Genomic DNA, 22,232 nt, shown 5'->3' with positions numbered 1-22,232 from the left:
GATCTACGGACCGTAGATCGACTCACGGACCGTAGACGGGGTCTCGTGAGTCCACACCTTACAGTTGACTGACCCGACCCGGACCCCCATTACTTAAAACCCCCATTGTTTCAAATCATTTCCCTTCCCTCCATTGCTCCCACAACCGTTTCACCCACTCTTTAAACTCCCAAATCACTCCTTAACCACCACATAATATCCTCCCTTCCATACATTCCCAAAACCCTTTCCATACCATAATCAACCCACTCCATAATCTGATAAAAAGGGTCTGGTGTTTGGTCAGTGACGAAAAGGTGACTCATTGGTCTTGCTAAATCATAGTACCATCACACAATCACCCCACTCCTTGTTGCTTGTAAGGTAATAGACTTTCTCTTCACTTTGAATTTCAATTCATAGATTGAATATAGAGGGTCGGGAGTGGGTCTTGACCTTGGGTAATTGTTAGATGAAATTGCATGATAAACTTGAATAGTACAATGCCCTTGGAATGATAGATAGTGATTGTATAGCTTTAATTGTGATGTGAGTTTATGTGATCGTAAATACTATATGCTAGTTTCGACTTAGGGTTCCACATCTAGTCTAAATTGTTGGGTATAATAATCGGTCGGAATCTTAAGAATGACGAACTAACATATATGAATTGTGTATATGCATGATTAGGTTGTGTTAATGTTGAAACCAAAAGCCAACAATGTATGATACCTGGCACTGATTGCTTCCACGATACCCCGTCTACGGACCGTAGATCCATCTACGGACCGTAGATGGGGTTCGTCATTTGATGCACCTGCAAATTTTCACCAAGTGTAAAACCACGGATGTGGACTACGGTCCGTAGATCCATCTACGGACCGTTCTGTACTTCCGTGGTTTTCATCTGCGACCTTTATTTCAGGCACCCTAATCCACGGAAGAGATCCACGGACCGTAGATCAGTCTACGGACCGTAGGTCTCCTCCGTGGATGACTTCTGTAGCATCTGTCATTTTTTTTTGTGGACTTAGTTTGGGTCGTTACCAACTCTAAATAAGTTCTTTTGTTGCATATGGTTAGTTTTGGCACTAATGACATTCCTGCAGGTACGATGGCACCCAAGAAGATGGTCACCTACTCGAAACGGAGCAAGTCCAAATCGGTTGCCCCTAGCTTCCGGTTGATTGATGAGGACACCGAGAATGACTCTGACCCCACATATGTGCCTCTCAACCCTAGGGCCTCTCGCGCAGCACCCAGGAGCACCCCCCGGAAGGTGATCCCCGACGTAGTCACTGTCTCCTAGTCTGATGAGGAGCACACACTGATCGGGTCACCAACTGGGGCTGCTTCCAGTTCGGAGGGACCTATGTCCGGATCCGAGTCTACCCATGCCTTAGGCTCCCAATCATCACAATCAGAGTCTGTCCATGCTACAGGGTCCAACGCCAAATCGTCCACAAGGTCTGGAGAGAATGACCAAGCAGCCTCGTCTGATGAGTCAACTAGTTCAGAGGCCATTCCTGCACCAAGGAATGATGAACCCGCTCCGGTAGCAGGGGAGCTAAATAGGTGGTGTGTCGAGGGTCAATGGCAAATCTATCGGGATGCAAAGATGGTGAATGACAAACAAAAAATGGCCCGATTAATACAAGAGGAGCGCAGAGTCCTCACGGGGATCTTGCATACTGTGCCAGATATTCACCGGCTGTTCAAACTTCACAAGTGTGACTGGATGGCTCGAGACCCAGGGAAGTATAGCGAGGAGATTGTCCGGGAGTTCTATGCTTCCTATGCTGCCACTCTCCGCGAGTCCATTTCCAAGCGGTCAAAGCCACTAGCGCAGGCCCCGCTCACTTCCACCTTGGTTCGAGGGTGTCCGGTGGACATATCACCCGCCACCATTAGCCGTTTTCTCTATGGTCCTACCACGGGCCAATCTTGGTCTCCTAACACGTCGCAATTTGATTACCGCTGGGACATCGTGCAGAGTGGCACTTTCCAGAGGAATACTGAGCAGCGAGAGGCTGTGATAACAACAAGGTTAAGGGAGATCACACATAGAGAATTAAATATTAGAATGCGGAAGCACAAAGAAAAGAAACAAAAAAAACTAAATAAAGATATGGGAAATTCGAAGGAAAGATCCACGAATTTCCAAAGATTAGATGTTCTAAGGCCTTGAAAAGATCCAAGTAACAACGTATAGATTTATGGAAGAAATCTAACGCCTTTACTTGAGAAAACGAATCAAAATGATAGATTCGGATCTTGACCGCTTTATGAGTAACTAAAGACAATAATTAGTATGTAGAAACTAATCACCTTCTAAAGAATACCAAAAAGAAACCAAAGATATCACAAGAAGAAGTTACTTTATACCTTAAACTATGAAACTAGTAAAGGTTTAAAGATAAATTCTCAAAGAACAAGTCACAAAGGTTCAAAGAACTCTCTCAAATATTCTTAATATCAATCTAAATTGTCTTTAATGAATGAAAAGGACTCCTATATATAGGAGAAGGGAAAAATGTCCAAGAAGCCAAACCCTAAAAAAAACAATTACAAGGAATCCTACTCTAGAAAGGAAATAAAGTAACCTAACTAGGAACAAATTTAGTACTTCTAGGAAATCATTAAATGGTACTTAGGAGACCATAAATAGACTAAGGAAAATATTAATAACCTATATATAAATAAATAAATAAGGTAAATCCCAACTAGGAAAAGAATCTTGACAATCTTGGAAAGTTTGACTAGTCTTCTCTCAAAACTTGGGCAGAAAGCAACTCTTGTTGTGGCTGATTCTTGGACTCTTCTTGACCTTTTTTGCACGAAATTGGACCTTAAAATTCCTCATCTTGGGCTTGAATTTGGGCCACCAAATAATTGTAGCATTTGGACAATTCCTCTCCCTTGGGCTTGAGCTCTTCTTCCCCAATAAGAAACCTTTGGATCAGCGATTGAAGCCCATTGAGCTTATCATTGAACTCCTTGGTTTGAGATCTTGTTATGGGCCTCCTTGGAGTTTCTAAAGCGTCATCCTTGTCCTTCAATGGAGTAGAGCTTCCTTGGATGCTATCATTCCCCTCTTCTTGAAGAGAATTCGTCCTCGAATTCAAATCTGCATCAAAATGGGAAAGATCAGAAACATTAAAAGTAGCACTAACTTGGAACTCACCAGGAAGATCAAGTTTATAAGCATTGTCTCCAATCCTTTCAAGGACTTTGTATGGCCCACTTCCTCTAGGATCTAGTTTGGTCTTTCTTTTGGAAGGAAATCTTTCCTTTCGCATATGCACCCAAACCAAGTCACCAGGTTTAAAAACAACATATTTTCTGCCCTTATTCCTTCGCAATGCAACTTCCTTGTTCTTCTTTTCAATTGCAAGCCTTGTTTGTTCATGAATTTTCTTCATCATATCAGCCTTCTTCTTACCATCAAGATTAGCAAAATCATTAGTAGGCAAAGGCAATAAATCAAGGGGGGTAAGGGGGTTGAATCCATATACAACTTCAAAAGGAGTCTTACCAGTAGAAGAATGGAAGGTCCTATTATAAGCAAATTCTACAATAGGTAAGTAATCTTCCCAAGAAGTCAACTTTCCTTTCAAAATAGCCCTCAACATGTTCCCTAAAGTTCTATTAACCACTTCCGTTTGCCCGTCCGTTTGTGGGTGACAAGATGTAGAAAATAGCAATTTAGTTCCCAACTTTCCCCAAAGAATTCTCCAAAAGTGACTTAAGAACTTGGCATCCCTATCGCTAACAATAGTTCTAGGTATTCCATGCAATTTAACCACTTCCTTTACAAACAAGTCAGCCACATGAGATGCATCATTAGTCTTTTTACATGGGATAAAACGAGCCATTTTAGAAAATCTATCTACTACCACAAATATACTATCCTTACCATACTTAGTCCTTGGCAGCCCCAATATGAAATCCATAGAAATATCAATCCAAGGGGAATTAGAAACAGGTAAAGGAGTATAAAGACCATGCGACAATGTTCTAGACTTAGCCTATTTACATTCAAGACAATAAGAACACACTTTTTCAACATCCTTTCTCATGCTAGGCCAATAAAAATGTTCAGAAAGTATTTCCAGTGTTTTGGGTACACCAAAATGTCCCATTAGCCCTCCACAATGTGCTTCCCTAACAAATAGTTCACGCAACGAGCAGTTAGGAACACATAATTTATTTTCCTTGAATAGAAATTCATCTTGAAGATTAAATTTCTCAAAAGGACCTAACTTACATTCAGCAAAAATCTCACCAAAATCAGAATCATTAGCATAGAGGAACTTGATTTGGTCAAAACCCAATAACTTTGAAGTAAGAGTAGAGATCAAAACATACCTTCTTGAGAGTGCATCAGCAACCACATTCTCCTTTCCTTGTTTGTAAGCAATTACATAAGGAAAAGTTTCAATAAACTCTACCCATTTAGCATGCCTACGACTAAGTTTACCTTGGCTCTTCAAGTATTTTAATGACTCATTATCAGTGTTGACCACAAATTCTCGAGGCCACAAGTAGTGCTGCCATGTAGCTAACGCCCTCACCAAGGCATATAGCTCTTTATCATAAGTTGAGTAGTTCAATGTTGCTCCACTTAGCTTTTCACTAAAGTAGGCAATTGGCTTGGAGTCTTGCATCAAAACTGCACCTATGCCCTTACCAGAGGCATCACACTCAACTTCAAAAGACTTAGAAAAATCAGGCAATTGCAAAAGAGGCGCAGAACACAATTTATCCTTCAGCAAGTTAAATGCATCATCTTGTTCCTTTCCCCATGTAAAAACCTTATCTTTTTTTATAACTTCAGTTAAAGGAGCAGCAATGGTGCTAAAGTCTCGCACAAACCTCCTATAAAAACTAGCAAGTCCATGAAAACTCCTAACTTCAGTTACACTATTAGGTTTAGGCCATTCTTTTATTGCCTTGATTTTCTCATCATCTACTTCAACTCCCTTAGAACTGACCACAAACCCTAAGAAAACCACACGATCCACACAGAAAGCACACTTGTTGAGATTAGCAAATAAGCGCTGATTTCTAAGAACTTCAAAAACTTGTTTTAAGTGCTCTAGGTGTTCATCCAGATTTTGAGAAAAGATCAAGATGTCATCAAAATACACCACAATAAATTTTCCATGGAAATCTTTAAAAACATGATTCATTAGTCTCATAAAAGTGCTTGGTGCATTAGTCAAGCCAAAGGGCATAACTAACCACTCATAAAGTCCATATTTGGTCTTAAAAGCAGTTTTCCATTCATCTCCAGGATTCATACGAATCTGATGGTAACCACTCTTTAGATCAATTTTAGAAAAGATTTTGGAACCATACAGTTGGTCCAACATGTCATCAAGACGAGGGATAGGATGGCGATACTTTACCGTTATCTTGTTGATGGCTCGACAATCTACACACATCCTCCATGTTCCATCCTTTTTGGGGACCAATAGGACTGGAACAGAGCATGGGCTCATACTCTCTCGAACAAATCCCTTTACAAGCAATTCTTCAACTTGCCGTTGTAATTCTTTGGTCTCTTCAGGATTGCTCCTATAGGCAGGCCTATTAGGAAGTTGAGACCCAGGCACAAAGTCTATTTGGTGCTCAATCCCTCTCAAAGGTGGCAATCCCTTTGGAGTGTCATCAGGAAAAACATCTTCAAAATTCTGCAAAAGAGAAGAAACACTATTTGGCAAAGAAGGAGTTAGTTGTTCAAAATTAATCAATACTTCTTTGTAAGTAAGTAGTATTATGGGTAGTCCCTCTCTCCTAGCATTCAAACACTCTTTGGCTTTTATATAAAGGCTCTCATTTTTCTTTTCCTTAGCCTCTTTCCTCTCACCAAAACATTTTATTTTTTTACTCACACCCTCTTTTACCTCTTTACTTAGATCGCTGCCCTCTCTCTCTTTCTCTCGGCCATCTCTCTTTTTTTCTATCTCTTGGCCTTTTTCTTTTCCCTCAAGCTCACTTTTTACCTCTCCCTTTTGTTTTCCCATTGTTTCCCTCAATCGTTTTTGATCTTCAAACACTTGAGAAGGAGATAATGGTGCAAGAGTATACTTCTTACCATTATGCAGAAGACTATACCTATTCTTTCTCCCATGATGAGTAGTATCCCTATCATACTGCCAAGGTCGGCCAAGTAAAACATGACATGCTTGCATTGGAACTACATCACAAAGAATCTCATCTTCATACCTACCAACATTGAATGAAATCATGCATTGTTTGTTTACTTTTACTTCTCCACAATCATTCAACCATTGGAGCCTATATGGGGTAGAGCGCTTCATGCATGCAATTCCTAGTTTATCCACCAAGTATGAACTCACCACATTTGCACAACTTCCCCCATCAATAATCATAGAATAAGTCTTCCCTTTTATCCCACACCTAGTATGAAACAAATTCTCTCTCTGCCCTTCATCAACACTACCCAAATTGATAGTCATAATTCTCCTAACCACCCCAATTATACCATCATTAGGCAGTTCCAAATCATCTTCCTCACTTACACCTTCTCCCTCTTCTTCTTCCCCCTCACTTTTTTCACTCTCATATTCTCCATTCTCTCTAAGTAGGATGTTTCTTCTACTTGGACATTCATGCATCATATGCCCCCTTCCATGACATTTGTGACATTGAATAGAACTTGAAGGTTTAGAAGATTTAGGATTAAAGGTTTTACCTCCCTCCTCAACCTTACCTTTACCTCTATCATCTTGAGGTTTGGAAGGAGCTTTCCCCTCTTGAGTTGACCATGGCTTCTTAGAGATAGTGTTTGGTCGACTTCTCCATGAGTTATTTTGCTGCTTTTTCTCAATTTGTTTTTCAACTTTTACAGACAAATCAACTAACTCATCTAAAGTTACATATTGTTGTATCTCTACTACATTAGCTATTTCTGTATTTAAACCATTTAAAAATCTAGCTATTGTAGCCTCTTCTTCCTCCATGCAGTTAGCTTGGATCATAGCCATATCCATGCTTTTGAAGTACTCATCCACCGACATGGAGCCTTGCTTCAAGCGTTGAAGGCGAGATTGTAGATCTCTTTGGAAGTATGATGGAATAAATCGCTTCCTCATTACCCTCTTCATCTCTGCCCACGTAGCAATAGGTGGTAGCTCCTCTTGCAATCTGTCCCTAGCAAGCTTTTTCCACCAAGAAGCAGCATAATCAGAAAACTCAACAATAGCAAGTTTAACTTTCTTACCCTCAGAGTAGTTATGGCAATCAAAGATGGCTTCAACTCGTCTCTCCCAATCAAGGTACAAGTCTGGATCCCTTGTCCCCTTGAAAGATGGCATCTTCATCTTTATACTATTTATATTATCATCTTCTACTCTACCTCTTTGTCCCCTCCTATCTCTTCTTTCTAGATTAAATTCAACATCAAAATCATCATTATCATATTTAGGATTTACAAAAGGGATATGGGGTACATTCCTTCTAACTTGGGGTCTAACATTATTTGGGGGTACAACATTATTCTCCCTCCTAATTGCAGCTATGGTGTCATTCTGCTCGATAATCATATCCCTCATCTCTTGAAATTGAAGGGTCCATCTCTCAAATTGTTGGTGCATAGCTTGAAGGGTGAAGTCGTTCCTTCCTTTGACCTCGGTTTCTAAACGAGCCCTTTCCTCATCACCACCTGAATTAGACATCTAAAAAAAAAAAAGAATAAATGATCAAGTATCACACTTTTAATATGGCTTTTACCCTCTTTTAAACTCACCCACACTTGCCTTTTTCCACAAAAAATCACCTTTGAACGAGAATACTTTGTAGATTTATAATTAAACCAAAACGTGTATCAAGTTCGTAGTAATAAAGTATGGAATCTTGGGGTACAAAAGAAAGTAAAGAACTAGTCCTAGAACAAGTAGGATTTAGTTGAAACAAAACGCGAATAAAAAGGAACTTATTTTAGAATTATAAGAACAAGAAAAAAAAAAATTCCTCTTATTCTTAAAGGTCTGGAATCCCCTCTTCTTGCTACCTTCTTGCTTGGAAACAAATTAATGCAAAACTTGGAGAGCAAGTAATAAGTTTACTTGGAGAGCAAGTAATAAGATTTCTTGAATAGCAAGTAATAAGCTTTCTTGGGTATCAAGTAATCAAATTTCTTGGAGGACAAGTAATCAGATTTCTTTGAGAGCAAGTTATAACTTTTTTTTTTCTGTTCACGCAACTGTAATAATTTATTTTTATTTTTATTTTTCACGACGCTACTGTTCACGCAATTTTTTTTTTTTTTTTTTTTTTTTTTGTTGTTGCTCTAAGAAGAAATCCCAAGATTTATCAAGAACGGAATCTTGATAGAACCGCTCTGATACCACTTGATAACAACAAGGTTAAGGGAGATCACACATAGAGAATTAAATATTAGAATGCGGAAGCACAAAGAAAAGAAACAAAAAAAACTAAATAAAGATATGGGAAATTCGAAGGAAAGATCCACGAATTTCCAAAGATTAGATGTTCTAAGGCCTTGAAAAGATCCAAGTAACAACGTATAGATTTATGGAAGAAATCTAACGCCTTTACTTGAGAAAACGAATCAAAACGATAGATTCGGATCTTGACCGCTTTATGAGTAACTAAAGACAATAATTAGTATGTAGAAACTAATCACCTTCTAAAGAATACCAAAAAGAAACCAAAGATATCACAAGAAGAAGTTACTTTATACCTTAAACTATGAAACTAGTAAAGGTTTAAAGATAAATTCTCAAAGAACAAGTCACAAAGGTTCAAAGAACTCTCTCAAATATTCTTAATATCAATCTAAATTGTCTTTAATGAATGAAAAGGACTCCTATATATAGGAGAAGGGAAAAACGTCCAAGAAGCCAAACCCTAAAAAAAACAATTACAAGGAATCCTACTCTAGAAAGGAAATAAAGTAACCTAACTAGGAACAAATTTAGTACTTCTAGGAAAGCATTAAATGGTACTTAGGAGACCATAAATAGACTAAGGAAAATATTAATAACCTATATATAAATAAATAAATAAGGTAAATCCCAACTAGGAAAAGAATCTTGACAATCTTGGAAAGTTTGACTAGTCTTCTCTCAAAACTTGGGCAGAAAGCAACTCTTGTTGTGGCTGATTCTTGGACTCTTCTTGACCTTTTTTGCACGAAATTGGACCTTAAAATTCCTCATCTTGGGCTTGAATTTGGGCCACCAAATAATTGTAGCATTTGGACAATTCCTCTCCCTTGGGCTTGAGCTCTTCTTCCCCAATAAGAAACCTTTGGATCAGCGATTGAAGCCCATTGAGCTTATCATTGAACTCCTTGGTTTGAGATCTTGTTATGGGCCTCCTTGGAGTTTCTAAAGCGTCATCCTTGTCCTTCAATGGAGTAGAGCTTCCTTGGATGCTATCAGGCTGTGATACTATGGCTGGCCAGGTACATTGCTGCAAATGGAGAGCGAGCAGAATGGGTCGCTGCTCCACGGTTGGGCATCCGGAAGGCCACATTGAACTTCGTAGAAAAATTCTTCTGGCTGTTGGTACGCAACAGAGTGTCGCCCACAAAAGCTGACAATCAGGTCACTTGGGATAGAGCGGTGATGGTTGCTGCATTGGTGGCGGGAGTAGAGATCCACTTTGCCCGAATGCTGCTGGCAGAGATTCACGAGAGAGCTTTCAGGACCTCCACTACTTACCCTTTCCCTTGTCTGATATTTCACTTGTGAAGGGACTCTGGAGTGCCGATCTGGCATTGTGACAGGCTAGTCCACCCTACAGGGGCATTGGACATCGGCCTTATTCGGGATGACGCGAATGTGGCAGCACCTAGCAGAAAGCCCCAGATTGAGGTACCCCCTTAAGCTCCGATCTTGCAGACACTGTGGGGCAGGCACAAGGCGGTGACCCCATTATCCCAGACCACACCGACACTGTCCCAGGCTCCTCTTCTCAGGCAGCTTGTGTTGCTTCTAGTTCTTCCCGGTCTACACCACCGTTAGGAGCGACGGTTGTCCCGATGGCCAAAGTACAAAAGTTAGAGGCGCAGATGGCCACACTGCTGCATCACATCCAGCCTTGGATGCAAAAGTCAATTGCCGAGTCCGAGGCTAGATTGGAGTGCAGGATGGAGGGGATGATGGACCGTAAGGTCCTGGCTGTTAATAAGCGGCTTGACGCCTTTGAGTTGCGAGTCCTCGAGCGATCAGTTTCGGCCACAGACTTATCTGCTTTGCAGGCTGACATAGCCAGCCTCCGGACTGATGTAGATGTCATTCTTGCTGCACCTTCAGTTGAGACTCAGGCTGCCCCTACTGCGCTGGCTGATGATACAGTGCTAGATGCTCTATTCAGTGGCATCGCCGAGGAGGGGCCTGCACCGACACATGCCAAGGGCAAGCAGCACCGCTCTCATCGCACAGAGGAAGAGAAAGCTCAAAAGAGACAGTGTCGGCAAGAGAAGGAGGCTAGGAGGGCCTCGATTGCAGATGAAGAGTTGCACCAGCAGAGGGTGAGTGACAGAGCTGCAAGGGCATCGAGCTCTGCCCCGGTTATAGAGGATCAGCCTATTTTGAGAGGCGTTGCGAGCACCACTGATGGTGCGGAGCGTTTGATAGAGCGCACAACTGAGGGTGCTAGGAGTGCTGAGGTGGGCACTACTGAGGGTGCCCCCACTGATGTTCCAGAGGGCTCCGGGAAACCAGATCCCCCTGCTTGTTGATGATTCGCCGGCGCTTTGCGCCATATGTTTGCTTTACTCAAATCCATTCACTTTTACTGTCTATGTATGCATTGTGGAAAATTGCATCTATTTTTGTTGGGGGTGGGGTAAATGGATCGTGAGTGATAGGGTGAAGCCTGAGTAACCCAACTCATGTATCCTCTCTTGGGGTTTTCTTGCCTGTGTTCTTTTGCCCCAAGAGACTGTTTAATTTTTGTTGAACCGGCATGTCTTAGGATTGTGTGTGTAGAAGCATGATACAAAACGAAGCATGATGGCTTAGGAAAAATGATACCCGTCAGATTCTGAGTTGTATGCTAGAAGTAGGCTACGAGTTGCTGATTGTGTTGGCTCTGAGTATGACATAGTAACAATCGACTTGATTGCATGATTAAACCTGAAACTTGAACTGGGTAGTCTGATAATCTGATAATGAAACTTGTGCCAAGAGTGGGTGAGAATCATTGATTGTTCAAACAGTTTTGTGCAAAACTAGAACTTGCCCGGTTAGTCCTGCTAAGACAATTCAATCTAGAAGATAGGAAGTGATCATAGGCCGTTGTTCTGAAAAACCCATAAATTGCCTAGAAGGATTCAACCAAATGAAATAACTGTTCCCTTTGATCCAACTTTGAGCCTAAAAATAAACCATTTCTTTCTAAAACCCCGAACTCACCTTCCCATAATCTACTATGTTGGCCCCGGTCCCTCCTTGGACATGTGCACTTTGACTTAGGCCAAAAGCCTAAGTTGAGGGTGGCTAATGTAAAAAGTAACTTCAATCTTGGCCCTGACTTGACATCGGGTATTGTGAACCTCAACTAACGGAAAATCCATAAGTTGAGGGTGGCTATGAAAGAGGAAACTGAAAGAAAAATGGGGATGAAAAGAGTGGGAAAAAAAAAAGAGAAAAAAAAAAGAAAAAAAAAAGAACAAAAATAAAAATTGGGGGAAATGTAAGGAAATGATGTGAATTATTCAAAGAGAAAGGAGCAATTAAATAAAAAGAAATTGAGCTACAAAATTTAAAGTCACTTCCGTGGTTGAAGAAAATCAAGGGAAAGCGGTAAAACAATAATATGACAAAAATAGGGCAAAAAGAGGTTAAAAGCCTAGTGTAATGACAAGGAGGGCAGAAAGTCACTAAACAGTACCCAAATGTACCACACCTGACCCTGAGCCTACGTTACAAGCCAATAAAGTCCTATAGTGATCCTGGAGTCTAGTTTGAAGAGTCTGAGCAGTGAAAATAAGGGCAAGCTTATGGCAGTAAGCACGAACTATATTTGAAATTACTTCTGAGCGTGAGTGTTGAATAAATCCTTGTACCATGAATGAAATCAATTTTTTGCTAAAAGAGGATTTCGTTTGAAGTAAGGGCACTAGTTCCATTGTTGGAAAGTTGGTATCTGGGTGACAGTGAGAAGGTGTCTGTTGTGTGTCAGTTGGTTGGTCTGTGTCATGATGGGATCCACATGAGTTGGCTTATCGAGTCTAAGAGAACGAATGTGCACCCGAACAATGAGGAGGTAGAGAGCCATGTGATTGCTTGAGTTAGAAATGCTTGCTTCTATACAAGTGTCGTTTAGAGTTCTAGTGCGTCGCTTGAGGACAAACAACGAATTTTAGTTGAGGGTGTTGATATACCGTGAGTTTATGGTATTTCTAATACAGTTCACTTACAAGTTGTGTGTGTCTAGGGCCTTTTTATATTGGTTTTTATATGTTTTATCATGTTTTGCAGGAAAGGTGTTCAGGCGTGGAAGTTTAGAGATAGCTGAAGGAAATGCAGAAAAAGGCATCCACGGAGGTCATCTATGGACCGTAGGTCCATTCACGGTCCGTAGGTGATGACCGTAGATCAGCAGGAATGTGTTGAGGACAAATCAGGGAAATCTGACCAAGTGTGGAACCACGGTGCCCATTGACGGTCCGTAGATTGATCTACGGACCGTACCGTTGATCCGTAGAGTGAGACTGCGAGGGTTCCAGTACCTGATTTTTGAAGATGCTAAGTATGGAGCTACGGAAGGGATTGACGGACCGTAGGTCGATCTACGGTCCGTGCTGCTGGTTCGTCGTTTGCTTCAGAAAAGCTGATGGTTGGATGCTGAAATATTTTCTAAGTCCCGAGTGATGGAAAGGACTTACGGACCGTAGATCCATCGACGGTCCGTAAGTCAGTCTCGTGGATCGAAGACGCGTACCTGAACAAAACTTTCCTTAATTTGTTTCCTTTTTTACTTAGGATTTGTTTTCTATAAATAGGGCATGTAAACCTCGTTTTTGGGGGTTAGACACTATTATTCTATTTTTACTTTGTAACTTTGGAGATTAATTTGCAACCCTAGCAATTATTGATTTCCCAACTTCGTTTTGAAGATTTTGGCTTTGCAATTCAAGTTAATTTTCTGGGTTTATTATTCTCTTGACGTAAGTTCATGATTTCTCCATCTACAATTATGAATTGTGTTCTTGCTAATATGAGTAACTAAATCCACAACTAGGGTTGTGGGAACCATGATCGATTAACAAAGTATGAATAGTAAATAAGCAATTCTTGACTAGTATTTTGCATGCATTGATAATTCTTTCGTTTAGAAGTCTTTTTAACGGTGGCCAACGTTAGAACTCGCCTTGTTACTACTTTCTGGACCAAGGAGGTAATTAACAAGAAAAGAATTATCAACATAGATTTAGTGTGATACTATCTAATAGGCTAGTGTCGATTGGTGCGAAGTAATAACTAAGCCAAACATCGATTATGATGTCTAATATGAGGTAAAGGTAAGGGTTAGTAAATTATACACACGTAGCCGGACCAAGGTGCGGGGTGAAATTCTGTAGATGCCGGACCAAGGATTTAGAGATACCTAACTTATCACTTTGCATGTAATACACTAGAAAAGGATTGCTATTACTAGGATTACTGCGTTATGAGATTATGGGGAACACGTGTACCCTAGTTATTTCTCTTATCTTGATAACAACCAAAGTTGAGTTTAATTATTGATTACAATATCACGTATTACTATTTGTTTCACACAAACACAACCCCCCTTTTTATTACCTATTTGTGGAAATAATTTGACTAATTGAATATAATTGTTGGTTAAAAGTAAAGTCTAAACCATTTTCCTCGTGGGATCGATCCCAACCTACAAGTTGGGTTCTTTACTTGATAACGATCGCTTATGCTTCTAAAAGGAGGTGTAATTTGAGCGTATCACTCCCGGGTGAATAGAATACCGAGAACTATGGGCTTCTGCCAAGATCTGTTCCCTCAAGTCATCAACATTCGGGATACATAACCGACCTTGATATCTAAGTACCCCATCTCCTCCTTAGGAGAAAGTCTCAACAGACTTTTTGAGTACCGCCTCTTTCAATTCTACCAAAATTGGATCAAGACTTTGCTTAGACTTCACATCCATCACAAAAAATGATTCAGACCCATTATGAACCATAACACCACCCTTTGTGGAACCCACTAGTTGAACACTTGATCGAGCCAACCTATAAACATCTCAAACAGACTCTTTCTTTTCATCCTCAACATGAGCAACACTAACCATTGACAATCGACTAAGAGCATCCGCTATCACATTTGCTTTACCGAGGTGATAGAGAACACTCATGTCAAAATCCTTCAATAATTCTAGCCACCTTCTTTGGCGAAAATTAAAACCATTTTGACTAAACACATATTGCAAACTCTTATGATAGGTGAACACATCAACATGGACCCCATACAAATAATGCCTCCATATCTTTAAGGTAAAAAAAAACCGCCGCTAACTCAAGGTCATAGGTAGGATAATTCTTCTCATTGATCTTAATTTGCCTTGAAGCATAGGTAATAACTTTAGCATTTTGCATAAGCACACGTCGCAACCCAACTCTAGAGGCATCACAATATACCACAAAGCCATTCGTACCTTCCGATAAGGTCAATACCGGAGCGGAAGTAAGTGTATCTTTCAACTCTTGGAAACTTTTCTCACAACCTATTGACCATATAAATTTAGCCTTCTTTTGAGTCAAAGCCATCAAAGGAGAAGCAATGGAGTAGAATCTCTCAACAAACCTTCTATAGTAATCGGCCAAACCCAAAAAGCTTATAATATCTGAAGGAGTTAGAGATCTAGGAAAACTCTTGACCACATTTGTCTTCTTTGGATCCACCTCAATAACCATGCTTATATGATCAATATGCTCATCCTCACTCCTCGAATAGATCAAAATATCATCGATAAACACAATTACAAACAAATCAAGGTATTGTCTAAACACCATATTCATCAATTTAATAAATGCCACTGGAGCATTAGTCAACCCAAACGACGTCACCAAAAACTCATAATGACCATATCTTCTAAAAGCCGTCTTCGGAATATCATCTTCTTTCACCCACAATTGGTGATAACCCGAACGAAGATCAATCTTAGAGGAATAACTTGCCCCTTGAAGTTTGTCAAACAAATCATCTATTATTGGAAAAGGACACTTATTCTTATTGGTCACCTTGTTCAACTGACGATAATCAATACACATACGGAGGGAACCATCTTTCTTCCTTAAAAACAAAACTGGAGAACCCCATGGAGAGATACTCGGTCGGATGAAACCCTTATCCAATAAATCCTTCGATTAATCTTCCAACTCCTTAAGTTGCACCAGAGCCATTCTATAAGGAGGAATAGATATATGTCGCGTATTTGGGAGAAGGACAATACCAAAGTATATTTCCCTTTTGGGAAGAATACTGGGCAAGTCATCTTGGAATACTTCTGGAAACTTATATACGACAGGGACATACTGAAGCGTTGGGGTTTCAGAATCTATATTTTTCACCCTGACTAGATGATAAATGCAATCTTTAGAGATCATCTTTCTAGCTATGAGATAACAGACAAACTGAACCTTAGGCATGGAATTTTCCCCCTTCCACTCTAGGATAGGCTCATTTTGAAACTGAAATCTGACCACACGAGCCCTACAATCTATTAAATCATAACAAGAATGAACCAATCCATCCCAAGGATAACATCGAAATCTAACATGTCAAACTCTAACAAGTCAACTAAAGTAACTCTATGGGATAAGGAAATGGGACACTTTCTATCGACCCTCTTATCCACCACAGAATCACCAACATGAGTAAAGACAGAAAAAGGTTCTAACAATCCATCAGGGAGCACATCAAACTTCATGGCCATATATGGCGTTACAAAGGACAAAGTAGCATCGGGATCAAGTAAAGGATATACATAAATTTGAAATGTTTTTTACATACCGGTAATTGCATCTGGAGAACTGTCTTGGTCACCTCGGCTTTGGAGAGCATAGAAGCGGTTTCGCTTTGGAGCATTGGAATTCGAATCACTACGAGGAGCTTGCTTGCCCTTTCTCCCTTTATCGGCAAACATGGGGCAATCTCTCATGTTGTGTCCACTCTTCCCACAACTAAAGCAACCATCACTGCCGGCTAGGCACTTAACATCATGCTTCTTCCCACATTTAGCACACGTAAACCTAGCCAATGAAGAACCACCACCATTCCCTCCTTGAGGTCTAGGTTTAGACACCCTATCCTTGTTAATCTTAGGGCATTAGAGGAACCTTGACCGGAAAAACCCTTGTCAAAACTTAAGACGACCATGTCCATCGGATCTAGCATGAGAGAAATTATCATAATTGGTCTTAGCCCTTTTTTCCTCCTTATATTTTCCTTGAGTTACTCTTATTCAATTTGTTGTGCCTGCACCATGAGATGGGAGATGTCCATGTCACCAATGAGCATGGTGGCACGATACTCTTTAACCACCATTTCGGACACACCCGACACGAACTTACTCATCCTTGTCCAAAAATCGGCAACCATTGTTGGAGCATATTTGGACAATTGAGTGAACTTTAGAGCATATTCCTTCACACTAATGCTTTCTTGACAAAGGTTAATGAACTCAAGAACCTTTGCTTCCCTCATCTCAAGGGGACAGTGGCCCAACATTTTCTCGAAGATTCGTTTTTCCTAAATAAGGACGGTTCGGGTTGTTACAGCTAGCCACTTGTCCGCATGTTCCTTCCCACATTTGGCATATGTATATCTTTCAAAAGAAGAACCACCTCCATTTCCTCCTTGAGGTTTAGGGTTAGACACCCTATCCTTGTTGACCCTTGGGGAAGCATTTGAGGAACCTTCGTTGGATAACCTTTGTTTATCAGACCTAGCATTGGAGAAGTTCCCATCACCGGTTCTACCTCTCTTCGCATCCCTATTCTTCTGTTTAATCTTTAATTCCTGAATTTTTTGGGCATGCACCATAGGATGTCAGATATCCATATTAGGATGGAGCATTGCCGAACGACATTCTTTTATTACCCAGTCAGACACACCCATCAAAAACCTACTCATCTCATCCCTCGAATCCACCACCATAGATGGAGCACACTTGGATAGTTGGGTAAATTTCAAGGCATACTCCTAAATACTCATGATACCTTGCCTAAGGTTAATGAATTTTTCCACCTTAGCTCCTTCAACTCTTGGGGAAAGAATCTATCAAGGAATGCTGATTTAAATAGTTCCCACTCTATGGTACCCTCTTCTACCGGCCTATTCTTCTTCCACTTATTATACCATACTTGTGCAACACTTTTCAGTTGGTAACCAGCCAACTCCGCTTTCTCTACCGATGTCACCCCTATAATAGCAAGTATTTTATAAACCTCTTCCACAAATTCTTAAAGGTCCTCTTCCACTTTGGAGCCATGAAACTCGAGAGGGTTCATTCTAGCAAAATCCTTAACCCTTGAAGTAGTCGAATTCACATGAGTCACAACATCTCTATTAGCTTGAGTCATCACCGCTTGATCTTGAGTAGTCAAAGCTTGAGCTTGAGTCGTCATATTTTTGTCCAACATTTGAAAAGCCAACCTAACCTCCACATCTGACATAGCCGAAAGATTAATAGAAGCTTGATTAGCTTGAGAAGCTTGATTAGCTTGAGGAGATTCTTCATTCACATGGTGACCCTCCATTCTTCTAGAGTTAGCCCTTCGTGTGTTCATATCCTGAAGACACAAGTGAAGGATTAGGAGAGGCTCTTAGTTGAGACTAACTCTGTGGCACAACTTAAGAATAATGAAAAAAGTGTAGCTTTCTAAACATCTTATATCCTTTCATTCATAAATGTGATGCGCTTTACATTATGACCAAGAATCTACTAGACGCGGCTTATGAGACATCATCCTAGAATCATTCTAAACCTTCTGCTATGATTAACAAGTTTATCACGACCCAGGGGTACCCCTTAGATGTAACAAGACACATAGTACCCTGAAACGCATCGTGTAAACAACTTAGCATATCATAACATAAAGCATTAGAACAATACAGAGTAAAAGACATTTCAAGTCATAAAAAGTTTTCATAAAAACAAAGCGGAAGTCTACACTTGTCTCAATATAGCGATCTATTACAATACTTGAATCAAATAGGGACACAACCCATACAACTTAGTCCAAAAAGTAATTACGAGAATGAAACTACTAAGTAAAAGGATCCATCCTCGAATCATAAGGACTCACCAACAAGCTAGGAGAAATGAACAAATCCAAGTTTTAGCTACAATGGGACCACCTTGAGAACCGGACCCTATACTTGGGAAATGTAGGAAAATATGAGTTAGTACAAAAATCTACTAAGTATGATAGTCATGCATAAAAACATTGAAAACATGGTAAAAGAGATATTTTAGTTGAATGCATGCACTTTGCTAAGTTAAACCATCATTTTGAAGAAAGTTGAAAAACATAAGTCATAAGCATAAAAGACATCATAATAAGACATAGGCTATACCATGGTAGACAATAATCATAACTAGTAAGCATAAGAGATAACATCATAGACATAGACATAATCAATGCAACCTAGTTTTAGCATAACATAAGAGAAAAACTTTATGAGCCACCTCAAGGCAAGCTTGTGCAATGCATGAATAAGACCCCATAATCTCACCCATGCTAAGCAAGTCACTTTAGGCCCTCATTCATGTTTACCATATTTTGATCTAATTCTTAACTTATTTCTCATAGACAAGGGAACATTCACTTTTAGTCAATCATATCAAGGAAAACAACTTATAGCAACAATCCAAGTTAAGCATACACCATTACAAGTAGTCCTCACATCAAACATCTTTATCACATAGTCATAAGCATATTCATTACATAAATCATCATAACATAAGAGGAACATACCATAACTACCCTCAAAGCATACTTGTGCAATGCATGAATGAGATTCCATACTCTCACCCATACTAAGTAAACCTTCTTCAATAGCCATAGTTCATACTAGACTTGACCTTGTGGGAATTAGCCTTAACCGACATAGACCATGTGAGCTTAACATGAAATCCGGTGTTACCCACACCGAAAAGGGTTGTCCTACTTGCTTAAGGTAGAAACATTAATTTAGCTTATGTGCATCCAATATCTGAATAACCTACGGGGGCACGTAGTTATCGGACAAGAATATTGTTACTACATACCCGGGCTCAACTCACATGAGGGCATCCATATCAAGAAATTTCTCCTAGAAACCCAGGCTCAACTCATGTGAGGGCCTCCATCTCATATCAATATCAACTCGGTGCTAAGCATAAATCCCACAGAATACTTTTTTAAGTTATAACTTGCTTCATGTCTTTTGGAAGGATGCACTTGACAATCAATCCAAAAGAGTTCATTAGGATAGCTCATAGATCATGCGTGAGAATAACCTTTCACAGTCCATTTCTTCATTTAGATTCAATAGGTGAGAAAACGTTTCAACCTTGGAATAATCATTATGTGAGAAAACCTTTCACATCATGTTCATTATGTGTTCATGAGAATTGCCTTTCAATCATCGCAACAACATTATCATAATCATGGACACTTCACTCTCAAAGTGTTCTTAAAGCACATACATAAATCTCATAATTATGCATAATTCTCATACTTTACCCTTCAAGGATCAAATATCCTATTCAATCAACACATCTATAATTACTACATTATACATGGATAATAACATGATTCAAATAACTCAATTACTACAAGCATAATCTCATAATATCCTTCTTCTATCAACAAACCCACATTATAAGATCATAATTGGGAATTAAGGTGATTTCATGGATTCTTGGGAAATTTCATCATAAAAAACATAATAATCATCAATTCAATCATAAGATAAGGTAATTAAATTATTAGAATCATTTTTGAAAGGAATCCATGAGTTGGAGTCAAACCCTAGCTTTTGGGAAAATTTCTATCTTTGAAATTGGGTTTTGAAGGGACTCCATGGATGAAAACTATCCATGGATGAAGGAGTACCATAACTTAGCAATGAAATCCAATGAATTCAATAATAAAACCTTGCTCCTTCAACCCTAGCTCCAACTTCCTTCCTCTCCTTCCTTGAAGTTCTAGAGAGAATTTTTGAGATAATGAACTTTAGGATCTTTAGGGAGTTTTGGAAAAACTGGCTTAATTGGGGTGGTTAATGGGTTAAAATATCTTATATAGGTGTACTAAAACTATAAAAAATGACCCCACTTAATACCCTCTTAATTAGGAATTTCCCAAATTAACCCTCCTCAGGCAGCCTAGTGCCAAGCACTACGGCCACCTTCACGATCCGTCAAGGGCACCACGACCCTTGAAGATGCCCCTGGTCCCTTGACCACTAATTAAGCTACCTTGAAATGTCCCCCACAAGGTTAAGGTAACCCCACGAGCCGTGAAGTGGCTCGTGAAGGGGAGACTTTTTGGGGCAGCATTAGGGAAGCTACTACCTCACCACTAGGGTGGCACCACGGGGCGTGGTGGCCACCACAAGTCATGAAGACCCTCATGGTCATGGGGGGCTGTGCCTTGGCCAATTTTGGGAAGCCTTGGCCCTTGCCCATTTTCCTTGGCTCTTGCCCTTCTTCCTTGATGTTAACCCTCACATTTAGCTCTAGTTTAACCTATTAGTTTTCGGGGTGTTACATTTGGCCATTAGTGCGTTTATTTTTATATTTAAAAATCATTTAATGGGTCTTAAAATGTCTCAATTATTCAGATATATGACACAGTCTTATTCTCATTCAGGCTCTTTTAAAGACAATTTTATTTTTGAAAAAAACATTGCTTCATATTATTTTTCTTGAAAAAAGAAATTCAAGCCTCTCTCATTCTCAAACTTATTAGTTATCAAAATTATTTCATTTAAACTTTTAATTTTTGTTCTTGCTATATTTTTTTTTATCAAGAATTGATAAAACTTATCGTAAAATATATATTTCATTAAAGTGCAAAGCAACTTCATAAATATACGTGTTATTGAAATTGAATGATAATGACTTTATAAATTTGTTTAAAATCATTTCAATGTATCATGTTCATTAATTATCTTAGAGAAGAGTATATGAACAAACACATTATAGAACATAGAGATGTTTTACTTATTTAGTTAAGATTTATTTGTGTTGAATTGTATTTTATTTTTATAAAGATGACTACATTTTCTTCTAACGATTGTTTTTAGTATTACATTTATATATGTAGTCCATATAGTTCTATTTTAGTTTTATCAAACTTAGAATATTTATTTATAATTCAAATATCTTAATGTTTATCAAAGAATTATGTTTTTTTTAATAATTTATTAATGCAATATTTAATTACTATTTAATTTGAATCATAATATATATATATATATATATATATAAGATCTTAATTATTCAGATATGCATTCAGATTCAAATGTCTTAATCTTAATAAAAACAAATGAGGCCTAAATTTAAGGGGATTAGTGTCCCCAAATTATGCTCACATCCTCAATTGCACACCATTTCTTTTCCCGATCTATTACATCTCTTTACCACTTGTAAAGTAAAATAAATAAAGCTTCAGGTGTAGAGGTAATAAACAATAATTTAAAAATCTAATTAATATGAACATTGTCATTTAACAATTTATAATTAATCAGTATATATAATTAATTAACATTAAAATTCAACGTGATGTTTTTTAAAATTACTTTTTTTAGTTATACCAATTACTAAAATCATCTTATTCTATTAAATTAAAATTATATATATAAAATTAAAAAGATAAATATTTTTTGACTATTAACTCTATAATTATTATTTACAAAAATAACAAATTGTATAGGCGAATTATAAAAGCAACAGTAAGGATCAGAACAAAATTGTGGACGATCTAGTCTGTTCTCCCTACTACTCAGTAACAAATTTGTGAAGTAACGCTAAGAATATATTTTGATTGTTATACTATATTAATTACGGAAAAGGCTCAAAACTACCCTTAAACTATCCGAAATAGCTTAAGTATACCCTTAAACTATATTTCAGCTCAATAATACCCTTCCCGTCAAATTATTAGGCCACACCTACCCTTCTAGTTAACGGAAGTATACATGTGTGTGTTAAATGCCATATGGACGCCACGTGGACTC

General features: G+C 38.9%; 2 protein-coding genes across 4 annotated transcripts in view; both read right to left on the bottom strand.

The window, feature by feature from the left end:
• Positions 1–22,232, bottom strand: part of LOC125825752 (elongation factor 1-gamma 2-like) — a 1,064,241-nt gene that overhangs the window by 794,941 nt on the left and 247,068 nt on the right. The window lies entirely within an intron of this gene.
• Positions 162–7,232, bottom strand: LOC125825736 (uncharacterized; the record flags this gene model as incomplete). Its single annotated transcript, XM_049505048.1, is given in 8 exon segments — positions 162–257; positions 1,324–1,505; positions 1,955–2,009; positions 3,174–3,294; positions 3,448–4,226; positions 4,344–4,981; positions 5,423–5,679; positions 6,130–7,232. Coding segments are annotated over 8 exon segments (3,231 nt in total), but the record flags the coding sequence as incomplete, so codon positions are not given.

The sequence above is a fragment of the Solanum verrucosum genome, unplaced genomic scaffold (genome assembly GCF_900185275.1).
Source record: "Solanum verrucosum unplaced genomic scaffold, falcon-dt-bn FXZP01000003.1, whole genome shotgun sequence".
NCBI classification, from domain to species: domain Eukaryota; kingdom Viridiplantae; phylum Streptophyta; class Magnoliopsida; order Solanales; family Solanaceae; genus Solanum; species Solanum verrucosum.
Note: the sequence above shows the minus strand (reverse complement) of the source record. Positions and strands in the feature narration are given on the sequence as shown.